Source organism: Myotis lucifugus, unplaced genomic scaffold (genome assembly GCF_000147115.1).
Source record: "Myotis lucifugus unplaced genomic scaffold, Myoluc2.0 scaffold_56, whole genome shotgun sequence".
In the NCBI taxonomy this organism is placed as follows: Eukaryota; Metazoa; Chordata; class Mammalia; order Chiroptera; family Vespertilionidae; genus Myotis; species Myotis lucifugus.
Genome location: NW_005871104.1, coordinates 6,090,071 through 6,102,762, shown reverse-complemented (window position 1 = coordinate 6,102,762; position 12,692 = coordinate 6,090,071). Strand labels below are relative to the sequence as shown.

General features: G+C 40.2%; 1 protein-coding gene across 3 annotated transcripts in view; it reads left to right on the top strand.

Moving 5' to 3' along the window:
* Positions 1 to 12,692, top strand: part of G3BP1 (G3BP stress granule assembly factor 1) — a 40,897-nt gene that overhangs the window by 15,289 nt on the left and 12,916 nt on the right. For all 3 annotated transcript variants that reach the window (XR_002829375.1, XM_006089114.3, XM_014456170.2), the window contains exons 3-9: positions 2,759 to 2,840; positions 4,238 to 4,411; positions 8,253 to 8,343; positions 9,231 to 9,324; positions 10,707 to 10,908; positions 12,058 to 12,159; positions 12,420 to 12,531. Coding sequence is in view for 2 of the 3 variants with exons in the window: in XM_006089114.3 (XP_006089176.1) it covers positions 2,759 to 2,840; positions 4,238 to 4,411; positions 8,253 to 8,343; positions 9,231 to 9,324; positions 10,707 to 10,908; positions 12,058 to 12,159; positions 12,420 to 12,531 (857 nt within the window). In the remaining variant the exon portion in view is untranslated. The remainder of the gene's footprint in view (positions 1 to 2,758; positions 2,841 to 4,237; positions 4,412 to 8,252; positions 8,344 to 9,230; positions 9,325 to 10,706; positions 10,909 to 12,057; positions 12,160 to 12,419; positions 12,532 to 12,692) is intronic.

The following is a 12,692-nucleotide window of genomic DNA, read 5'->3' as shown; positions in this document are numbered from 1 at the left end:
TTTTTTTTTTTTTTAAAAAAAACCCCCCCCCCCCCCCCCGCCAGTAATTTTTGGTGGGGGGGTGCAACCCCCCCCCCCCCCCCAGCAACGACTCGGCGCGCCCAGAAAAAAAAAAAAAAAAATTTTCTAGCATATAGATAATTTTTTAATTGTCACCTAAGGATATTTTTTCCATTTATTTCTAGAGAGAGTAAAGGGAGGGAAGAGGTGGGTAGAGAGTGATAGAAACATTGACTTGAGAGAGACACATCGATTGGTTGCTTCCCTCACTGTGCCCCTACTGGGGCTGGGGAACCTGCAACCCAGGAATGTGCCCTTGACCATGAATCGAACCTGTGACCCTTCATTCAGAACTTGTGACCCTTCATTCAGTTTGTAGGTGGATGCTCTAACCACTGAACAAACAGCCAGGGCTATAAATATTATTTAAAAATGAGACTTAAGTTACCAAAACTTACACATTATCAGAAAAATAATGCCTGAAAATTAAAGGTATAATATTCATGCTTTTGTTTGTTCATTGTTGTGTTTTTGTTGAGTCATATTGAAGACTGTTCTTGTAAAAACATACTTCAGTGTTGCTATGCTTTTAAAAATTAGGGGCTATGCTTGTTATAAATTAAAACATTATTAAACAAACATGGAAGTAAAACCATGCTAACAATCTTTCTATGTATGTACTCTAGAAATGGGAAATATTTCTTGTACCTGTTTCTTCTTGAACTTTTCCAAAACTTTTTGGTAAGGCATTATAGAGAGTTAATCTGATTTTGCAGATAAAGATGCTAAAGAGTTAAAAATTTGCTGGTATTCATGAATGTTAGTAATAGAAAAAGTCTACAAACTTTTTGTTGTGTTTTATTTTTTGTTGTGTTTTATTTTTTATTAAAAAAATTTTTTAGGTGTGTGTGTGTGTGTGTGTGTTTTAATGTTTTTAGAGAGAGAGGAAAGGAAAGGGAGATAGAAACATCGATGAGAGATAACATTGATTGGCTGCCTCCTGCACGCCCCTCATGGGAGATCAAGCCCAAAACCCGGGCATGTGCCCTGACCAGGAATCAAACTGCCAACCACTCTCCACCCGCAATCACTGAGCCTCACCAGCTGGGCCTTTTGTTGTGTTTTAGGTCAAAATTTTATTCTGTACCCTTAGAGAAGTTAGGTAAATTTGAATTTAAGAAGCAGGTTTTGAAAGACACTAACCAAGGACATTCATATATTTCTTGTCAATATTGATATTTATTGATTCTAAGACATCTTTTTTTTTCACATTTTATCTCTGAGGTATGAAAAGTGGCTTACCAGCAGTGAATTGATTTCACTGGCTGATGTGTAACCTTTTAATAACTAACAATTAAAAGATATACTTGGGGTCTTGTGAGCCCAGATCTTCCCCTTTTTGGGGGGTGGGGGAGGTAGTCAAGATGTAGAATGGCTCATTTGTGAAAAATTATTATTATTATTATTATTATTATTATTTTTTGGTGGAGGTGCTGGGGATTGAACCCGGGGCCTTGTGCAGGCCAATGTGAAAAATTATTTATATAAAGTACAGATATCAAGAAATCCTTATAGGGTGGTTAACTGTGGGTTGGCTTTCCTGATCCAGTATAGTATTGTAATGAGAACACAGCAGTCAAGGATAGAAGAAAATGAAAAAGCTATGGGGATTAAAATCTACAGCTTGTAGTGCATCAGCAAACATTACTAAAAACTACTAAAACACACTTGCATGATGAGTTTACTGGGTTTTAATGGGAATTCCTCACCTGCATTCTTAGATACGAAAGGACTCTCCAAGTCTATGGAGATTATAGGTGTCCTTATCTATTCCAAAGTGCCTGATTTCTTCTTGAGTGAAAACAGGGACTCTTGTTTTATTTTAAGTGGCCTTCCTGACATTAACTCCAAGATCCTTCTCAACATGATCATCCTACTCTGAAACCTGGAAGGTGTGAGTTGTAAAGTAACTGTTCACCTCATTGACCAAGTCCATTCCTATTCAGCATTGTTTACTGACATGTAGGGGATGGATCCATGATTGTGTACAAAGATAAAAAAGAAAGCACATTCTTTTTTTTTTTTTTTTTTAAATCTTGGTCCCTGTTCCCCTTTCTAGGTCTTGTCTTTTCTTTCTTTCTTTTTTTAAAAAATAGATTTTTTTACAGAGTGGAAGGGAGAGGGAGAGAGAGTTAGAAACATCGATCAGCTGCCTCCTGCACACCCCCTACTGGGTATGTGCCCGCAACCAAGGTACATGCCCTTGACTGGAATCGAACCTGGGACCCTTCAGTCTGCAGGCCGACACTCTATCCACTGAGCCAAACCGGTTAGGGCAGTGGTTCTCAACCTTCCTAATGCTGCGACCCTTTAATACAGTTCCTCATGTTGTGGTGACCCCCAACCATAAAATATTTTCATTGCTACTTCATAACTGTAATTTTGCAACTGTTGTGAATCCTGATATGCAGGATGTATTTTCATTGTTACAAATTGAACATAATTAACGCATAGTGATTAATCACAGAAACAATATGTAATTATATATGTGTTTTCTGATTGTCTTAGGCGACTCCTGTGAAAGGGTCCTTCGACCCCCAAAGGGGTCGCGACCCACAGGTTGAGAACCGCTGGGTTAGGGCAAGAAAGCACATTCTTGCTTCCAAGAATCTGCTGCTGAGGCAGTTAGGTACCAAACATGAAAAATTAATACCTGGTCTTAGGAAGATGACAAGTAAATTATATTCCTGTTTGACAGATTTTATGGAAAGAACTCTTCTTATGTCCACGGGGGATTGGATTCAAATGGAAAGCCAGCAGATGCAGTCTACGGACAGAAAGTAAGCATACCAAGCTTTATGTAGGTGGTTTAGCAGCTAGAAAATAATCCCTAAAGTTGAGGTAGATGCATGCTTAATAGATTGGCTGATACTGAAAGGTCAAATTTGTCAAGTTTAAAAAAATTTAGGTATTTAATGACTATTTGGTTAATGCGGTAGTTATTGAAATGCTTATGTCACATTGCTCATTTTGTATTATATATTGTGAAGGTTTTTTTTATATGAGGAGATTATTGGTTTTAGCATGGGGTCATCTATTATAAACTTTCTTTTCTAATTTTTTTTAAACTATATTTTTATTGATTTCAGAGAGTGGGAGAGAGAGAGAGAGAGAAAGAAAGAAACATCAGTGATATGAGAGAGTCATTGATTGGCTGCCTCTTGCACACTCCCCACTGGGCCACTGGGCATATGCCCTTGACCAGAATCAAACCTGGGACCCTTTAGTCCCAAGGCCTACGCTCTATCCACTGAACTAAACCGGCAAGGACTGTAAATATTTTTGGGTATGTTATTCAAGACAATAATTTAAAAGGCTCAGGAGTGGTCACGAGGAATCTATCGTATCTAATAATAGACAAACATGGTAATTGACCGTACCTTTGCTATGCCTCTCATTGGCTAATCAGCAAGATATGCAAATTAACCGCCAACAGAGATGGCGGTTAATTTGCATATGTAGGCGGAGCAAAGACTGAAGGCGGCTCCGGCTGGAGCGAAAGCCTGGGTCCCGGGTGCCGGAGGAAAACTGGTGCCGGCAGTCAGGGGAAGGGAAGGCCTATTGCATGAATCTTTTCATGCAACAGGCCTCTAGTTTATATAATAAAAGCCTAAGCGACCTTTATGGCAGAACGACCAGAACGGCTGGTCACTATGATGCACACTGACCACTAGGGGGCAGACACTCAATGCAGGAGCTGCCCCCTGTGGTCAGTGTGCTCCCACAGGGGGTGCGCTGCTCAGCCAGAAGCTGGGCTTATGGCTGGTGAGCGCCGTGGCGGTGGCAGGAGCCTCTCCCACCTCTGCGGCAGCTCTAAGGAGCAGTGAGCCGAGAGCTAAGGTGCGAGGGGTCCTGGACTGCGAGAAGGTTGTCCTGAGGGATCCTGGACTCCCCCCCCCCCCCCCCCCCCCCCCTGAAGTGCACGCATTTTGTGCACTGGGCCTCTAGTATACTATATTAAATGAAGCAAGTTATGGGAAAGCATTTGACAACTTGCTGCCTGGCATATGTCATCAGATTGGCTCAAGCTGTTACATATAAAAAAAGAAGACAAATCAGAATAGGGTCTGTATAGTTTGTAATTTAAACATGTAAATTCTCACAGTTATGTGGGAAATTTTTTGTTGTTGTAGATTGTGTAAGTTTTAAGGCATTAACCTATGCTTTCATTCCTTAGGAAATCCATAGGAAGGTGATGTCACAAAACTTCACCAATTGCCACACTAAGATTCGCCATGTTGATGCTCATGCCACTTTGAATGATGGTGTGGTGGTCCAGGTGATGGGGTTGCTCTCCAATAACAACCAGGCTTTGAGGAGATTCATGCAGACATTTGTCCTTGCTCCTGAGGTATGAAAAAAGAAACAGTGAATGGTTGTGCATCTCTTAAAAAAGTATTCATTTTGAAATTTCCAATTTAAAGAAAAGTTATAATAACAGTACAATAACTTCTATATACTTCTTACCTAGAGCCACTGTCAGCACTTGTCCATACATTTAGAATTGTTTTTCTATTAACCTATCATTTTAAATTCTAAACCATTTGATAGTAAGTTAGAAATATGCCTAGTCATCTTCAAATACTTAAGTGAGCATTTCATAACCATAGTATAGTTATCAATCTATAGTCCATATTTAAATTTTGGTTATCTTCCCAATAATGTCCTTTACAGTAATCCCCATCCACCACCCCAATCCAAGATTGAGTATAGGAATACACATTGTGTATAGCTCTGATGTCTCTTTAGTTTTATTTTTTGCTTATTGGTGGCATTGACCTTTTGGAAGAGTATGATCAAGTTACTTTGTAGAATGCCTCAGTTTGAATTGTCTGAATGTCTTGTGATTAGATTTAGGTTATACACATATGTTCTTTCAGTGCCTCATATTAGGGAGGCTCTTGATTTCCTTTATTCCTCTTATTAGCGATGTTAATTTTCATCACTTAAGGCAATGGTCAACAGATTTCGCCACTCTGAAGTTTTACTTTGCTCATTTATAAATAAACTAGGGGCCCAGTGCACGAATTCGTGCACCTTGAAAGGAACTGTGGGCCATGAGGCTGAGGTGGGCACAGGGGTGGGTCTTGGCCCATGCTCCATGCCCCTGCCCAGCCCCTTCCGCCGTGGCTCCTGGTCCCCTTTCTGCTTGCAGCCCTGCTCCTGCCACCGTAGCTCCCACATGCTGATGGCGACGGCCCTGCTCGCACCCACTGATGGCACGGAGTGATTGGGGCTGGCACCAGTAGCGGTTATGAGTGGAGGCTGCTGCCCCCATTGCCCCTTTGGAGCAGGGGGAGATGGAGAAGCCCTGAGGGGCGATTGGGGCGGCAGTCGCCACTCCGGCGTTGGGTGTGGGTGCAAGCAGGGCCAGCACCAACAGTGGGTGCGAGCGATGGCTCCAGCACCGGTAGTGGGTGGGAGCGGGGCTGTTGGTGGCAGCTGGCCCCGATTGTTCCTTAGGAGCAGGGAGAGGTGGAGAAGCCCTGAGGGGCAATCGGGGCCGGCAGCGGGTGCGAGTAGGGCTGGCGTCGACAGCAGGTGTGAGTGCTGGGCAGGACCGTGGCGCACGGAACAAAGAATTTTCAGTAACCACCAGAGGCTCACCCTGATGACAGCGACCGGCTCCCCGCCTTGGTCTGGCGCCCCCACTCACCTGCTCCACCATCCTGCCACGGCCGACGCCTGCCATGTTCTGCACTCTGCTGCCTGCTGGCGATGCCAGCCATGTTCTGCACGTGCCCCCTGGTGGTCAGCACATGTCATACCAACCAATTGTTTGTTCTGCTGTTCGGTCTATTTGCATATTAGGGTTTTATTTATATATATACATATATATATGTGTGTGTGTACATATATATATATATGAAGCCTGTTGCATGAAGATTCGCGCAATAGGCCTTCCTTCCCCTGGCTGCCAGCACCAGTTTTCCTCCGCCTGGCCGCAGTGGAGAAGCCAAGCCTTGAGGCTAGGCTTTTCCCCTCCGGCCGCAGCGAGGCTTGGCTTCTCCACTGCAGCCTCAGCGAGGCTTGGCTTCTCCACTGCATCCTCAGCGAGGCTTGGCTTCTCCACTGCATCTGGGCTCTTCAGTCTTCACTCCTCACTCCGGCCAGAGCCTTCAATCTTCATATGCAAATTAACTGCCATCTTCGTTGGGTGGGCGTAGCGGAGTGACACCAATTTGCATGTTTCTCTTTTATTAGTGTAGATTGTGGGTGATTCTTTGAGACTGTGCAAATACCCTGTTCTGTTTTTTTAAAATATATTTTTATTGATTTCAGAGAGGAAGGGAGAAAAAAAAGAGAGAGAAACATCAATGATGAGAGAGAATCATTGATTGGCTGCCTTCTGCAGCCCCTGCCCCCCCTTACTGTGGATAGAGCCCGTAACCCAGGCATGTACCCTTGACCGGAATCGAACCCAGGACCCTTCAGTCCTCAGGCCGATGCTCTATCCACTGAGCCAAACTGGCTAGGGCCAAATACCCTGTTCTTCATCAAACTTATATACTAGTTTTTTCATTCATTGATGATTCTTGCCGGAACTGACTGCTACTTTGAATAGTTACAAATGATGATTATCTGATTCTATCATTCAATATTAATTGGTATTCTACTGTAAAGAGTTTCACCTTTTCTCCTATCTCTTATCACTCATGAAGTCTTTATGTGGTAGATTTAATCCATTACTAACTTTATATCAATGTCTAAAATGTCCCAGACATGGCAAGTGTGAACCCCTTTAAGCCAGCTTCTGTGTGTGTGTGGGTGTGTGTGTGTATCTTTTTTTTTTTTTTTAAATCACTTTGTAACTTTGTGGCAGAAGATGCTTCAGGCTCATCTTGCACTGTCTCTGCTCCAGCTCCAGCCCCAGCCCCAGCCCTGGATCAGCTGTTTTCTTCAAGGAGCCCTGGCTCTTTTTAGTTATCATGCTTATTAAAGGACCACAGATTTATGTTGAGTAATTGCTTTTGTACTGTTTTCCCAACTGGTCCAGACTGAACCATGGCAGGAAGCCTGTCTGCATAATCTGTGGAAATGGCTCAATAAGGACTTGCTGATTAAATCTTTTCTTTACCGTTACTCTTAAGATAATATTCTGTTTAGGATAGTGAACCTAAAACCCCTATCATTTTACTGTTTGAACATAAAATAATTCAGTTGTCTTTGAAAACTACATGTCATTGTAGTCATAATTTTTAGAGGAAGGCTTTGATTATCTACAGTGTAAAACTGCTGATGACTTTCTAAATCTGCATGGGGTTAGTTGGGATATAAAAGGAAAAGTCTAGCTCATTTAATACTGAAAGCTCTAAGGTATATGTTGCTATTCCTTTTTACACATGAGGAAATAGCCTTAGAGGTTGAATAGCTAGTAGTTGACATAGTTGGATTTAGACTCGAGAGTGTCTTAATCTAGTGTAGGCAAACTTTTTCAGCTACCCTACTCTTGAGTGCTTTTATCAATAGTCTTGGGTACAGAAATAGGGAATTTAAAATATCTGCTGAAGTTGACAATAGGTATTTATTGTTCAAGAAATGATTTGAGGTGAGGGCTGTGGCATCTTACATACTTAAAGCTTTATCACATTTTGGGCATCCAACTGTTGGTATGTAAAGCAAACCATATATTTGAGGCTCTTTCACTTGGGAGCATGCCAGCGCCTTTCCCTTCCCCTTCTTCTCCACTCTCCCCCGCCCTGACACCACCCCTCTCCCAGGCACATTTACCTTTGCCTTTCTCTCTCCTAAGCTCGAAGGGTTCTTCCTCTGCTTCTGTAACTTGATTCCTGAGCTTATGCAGCCCATCTGGCTCACTTCTATCTATGTAGCTTTCTAAATAAACTTTTTCTTATAATTTGAAAAAATAGAGCAAGCCATATATTTGAGTGTCAATTTTAACAGCCATAATGTAGAGTAGGGTTTTTCACCTTGGCACAGTTAATATTTTAGGCCAATAAGTCTTTGTTGTGGCTGGCTGTTCTGTGCATTGAAGGATGTTTAGCAGCATCCCTGTCCTCTACTCAAAGTTGTCAGTTGCACTCCCTATGTGAAAATGGAAATGTCTGCAGGTATTGCCAAGTAGTTCCTTGGAGAGGCAATAATGCCCTTAGTTGAGAACTGCCAGTGTAGGGTGATTTGGGTTTTTAAAAGTCTGCTGAATAAGTAATAACTTTTTGTTGGTGTTGCAGGGCTCTGTTGCAAATAAGTTCTACGTTCACAATGATATCTTCAGATACCAAGATGAGGTCTTTGGTGGCTTTGTCACTGAGCCTCAGGAGGGTAAGTTACTTGCCTAAATTTTTTTGATGGCATTAATTAATCATTATATGCTGTATTCTTCATTAACAACTTGAAATTGTCAAGATGTATGAAGACATCAAGTTTTTAACATACTTGAAGCTAACAGGTTAGTCTGCTTCATGGATATTGGTAGAAGACATAAAACTCCTAAGTCATAAGTAGACAGGCTGTTACAGCAAAAATAGTAGCATTTTTTTGTCACAGTTTCCACAGGACATTGAAGTCCAAATGATACCTGCATTGCAATGGGATGCATTGTAAGAATGGAACCTTAAGTTTAGGGAACCCAGATCTTTTAGAATGGACAGTAAACATGCCTGCCCTTGTATCTGGAGAGAGACCCTGTTTTCCGAGGTTGTTTGCTTTATAAATGTTCTTAAAAGATAGTCTGGAACAAAGGATAGATATTGCCTCAATTGTAAGATGTGTAGAAACACAAGAAACCCATGGAGAATTGTCTCAGAACAATTTCTGTATGGCTGAGACGATTCTAAGTGCTTTATATTTATTATGTAATACCATAGCCTTATAGATAAGTACTTTAGGCACTGTTGTTCCCATTTAGTAGATTAGGGCACTGCAATACAGAGAAGTAATTTTCCCGATGGCATATAGCTGATTTGGTGGTAGAGCCTGTATTGGATTACTGGCAATATGACCTCAGAGTCCATGTTCTTAACCCGACACTACAGTGTCCTTAAAGCCTATGCTATGATTTTACTGAATTGCCTTGTTTTCTTGACTTTTTAAATATATATTTGCTTTTCTTAAGTCACTGCCTTTTTTATTATGATGAACATTGTGAAAGGGAATTTATTTGTGAATTAAATAAGCACAAATTACTTTAAGTTTCTTTTCTCACTTAGAATCTGAGGAAGAAGTAGAGGAACCTGAAGAAAGACAGCAAACACCAGAAGTGGTACCTGATGATTCTGGAACTTTCTATGATCAGACTGTCAGGTAAGGAAAACTGTTTTTCTCTCCAGAGCTGCATGAGAATTGGGGTTGTCTGGTCTTTCCCTTTGTTGGAGGGTAGTTATGTAATCTCAGAATTACTTCAGAAAATAGTGATAATTTCCCAAAAGAAAGGTTTTACTTTTGGTACCTTTGAGCTTCCAAAAATCTATAATGTGTTCAATATACTTGGCACTATGAGGACTATTTAAATAGGATCCACCAGTTGCTTTTTGGCTTAGTTTTTTCTGGGTGGAAGTGTAAAAGAGTTAGGATTTCTTACCAAGTAATGAACACATTTTAGCAAGCCACTGCATTAAGTGCTTTGGGGAAGAAGATGGTTATAAAGTTACTAGGGCTTGTTTAGAGATTAGTCATAAATCGATAGAAATTCGGACATGATTTGTAGCAGTAAAGAATTTCATCAATTAACTGAGACAGTAAATGTGCTACTGTATCTTATTGTTTTTTTTTTAAATCTGCAACCAGAACAGAAATGTGTTAGATAGGAATAGGAATTACTATGATGTTTACGTGTTGCCATGTGATTACTACGATGTTTACGTGTTGCCATGTGATACCAGTAATGTTAATATTCAGGTGCACTGATGAACTTATCACAGTACTCACCTGCATTACTGGTTGAAAATGACTTATTGTACCACAAACCTACCGAGTTAGAATTTCAGGGGTGAAAACATCTGCAGCTTTAACAAACTGATTTATGTGAAAGTTTAAGAACTATTCTGAATCATAGCTAGTGTCTTTTTTTAACCTATTTTATTATGAGAGGTTTTATTTGTGTAGTAAAATCACATAACAAAATTTACCTTCTTAACCATTTTAAGTGTAATGTACACATGGTTGTACAAACACATCTCTAGAACTTTCCATCCTGCAAAACTGAAACTGTACCCATTGAACAGCTCAACTACCCTTACCCCCTTCTCACAGCCTATAGAGTTGTGTAATGTGTGATAGGTAAATTGTAATAGTTTTGATCTATTTTGATGCATTTGCTTATGAGAATTGAGCCAATCTAATTGTAGTTAAGGTTTATTAATTTCAGAGAGGAAGGACGAGGGAGAGATAGAAACATCAATGAATGAGAGAGAATCATTGGTCGGCTGCTTCCCTCGGGAATCGAGCCTGCAACTTGGGAATTGAACTGTGACCTCCTGATTCATAGGTTGGCACTCAACCATGGGAGCCACACTGGCCAGACTCATTGAGTGCTTTTCTAAAAAATTGTCTTGTTTTAATACTCAGACATGCATTTCTTAGATCTTTTTTGGGTTCAAGTCTCTATAGTTAATTAATAAATACTTGAGAATTTTTTGCTAAATCAGTGGAGGCAGAATGATATTTCTCAAATTTTTCTGTGAAAGCAATGACTTGGAAGAACATTTAGAGGAACCTGTTGCTGAACCTGAGCCTGATCCTGAACCAGAACCGGAGCAAGAACCCGTATCTGAAATCCAGGAGGAGAAGTGTGAGCCAGTATTGGAGGAAACGGCTCCTGAGGATTCTCAGAAGAGTTCTTCTCCAGCACCCACAGACATCGCTCAGACAGCGCAGGAAGACTTGAGGGTGTGCAGCATGTCTTTATTTTTATCCTCCTTCTGGTTTACTTTTAAATCTCTCTTCTCTTTTGTTATGCTTGATTGACTTCTGTATGTGCATTTTTATATTGGTGGCTCAGGGAAATTTCTTACACATTGAGCCATGCCTCAGATAAGAGATGCATATTGCTTTATAAAATCAAAAGTAACTTTTCTTTCCCCTCTAAGGAATCTTGAATACTTTTTGTACCAGAAATTTTCAGGTGTTGTTTTATCACCATATCAACAACCCCTCATCTTTTTAATATTTCATCTTTTAAATTGAAGATTATTACATGCTTGTTAAAACAAACAAGTGGTGATGTATCTTTAAAAAATAATATGACACAAAAGACTTTCCTCTCTTTTTTGATGAAATCTAATTGAGAATAACTTTATGGTAGGAGTAGAAACAAATTGTTGAAATGTAACTACTTTCCTGATTAGAATACCTGATTTCAAAGTGTTGAAACTTTTCAGTAACTCCTGTCACATCAGGATGATGTTAACTGAACTCCCAGAACCTTTACATTTGGTACTCTGTGAAGAAATATGTTTTAGTGCTGTATTTATGGGGTCAGGGTTCTTATAATATTTATGTTTGTCTGACAGTTAATTCAAGTGCCAATGTTGTAGGCATTGTTCTAGGTATGGGAACTATGTTAAATGAATAGGGTTCTTGGTCTCTCCTTTAGTAAGTGAGTAAGTAGGAAAGAAATGGTGAGACTAGCTTGCAGGTAGAAAAGTGGGTTGGCTGGATTGAGAATGAATGATCAGTTGTTAGGTGGCTGTTATATTCTGGAGAGAGAGAATGAATGATATTTTGGATTAGGGACATGGCAAGAAGATAATTCAGAGTTAAATAACAGGATTTGGTGATTTTATATGGATAGAAAAGGGGTTTACGATAACTCTAAAGTTGATAACATTGGATCAGTGTTTATATCATAGCATTTCTAAGAAATTTTAGTACTAAATTTGTAAATGGGGGGGTGGGGGGTAATCTCAAGATACTTATAAACTACCCTGCCTATGAAAATGTGATGCATATATCATGTACAAGAAATCAAGAACTAATGGCTTTTATATTGTTTTAATATATAGTATAATCAGCTGGTATTGATGTTTGTTGCCTTAGACATTTTCCTGGGCATCTGTGACCAGTAAGAACCTTCCACCCAGTGGAGCTGTTCCAGTTACTGGGATACCACCTCACGTTGTTAAAGTACCAGCTTCACAGGTGAATTTCTCATTCAGCTTGCATATTAAGGCAAATTTATTTTTATTTTGTGTACTGTGGTTTCATAGTGCTTTAGAGAATGTGGAAACTGATGTTATAAGACCAGAGGAGAAGGGTAAGAGATAGTTTTTAATGATTTTTGTGTGTGAGAGAGAATTGTCATATTCTAGTTTAAACCTTATTGTTAGCTAAGAAACTTCACAAGAAAAAAAGTAAGCTTGCTTTGTTTTTACACAAAAGTTAACTTAGAAATGTTTCAGCCTCGCCCAGAGTCTAAGCCTGAATCTCAGATTCCACCGCAGAGGCCTCAGAGGGATCAAAGAGTTCGAGAACAACGGATAAATATTCCTCCCCAGAGGGGACCTAGACCAAGTAAGAGCTCAGAAGGATGACTTTTCTAGTTTGGGGGATTTTGAAGTGGGTACCTTGTTTTTCTTTGGGGGAGGGCAGTGCTCAATATTTTCTTAGATTAAAAAATTACCTGAGAGTTGAAATTACCTGTATTTAGGGTAAAGAGAAAACACTTGTATGTA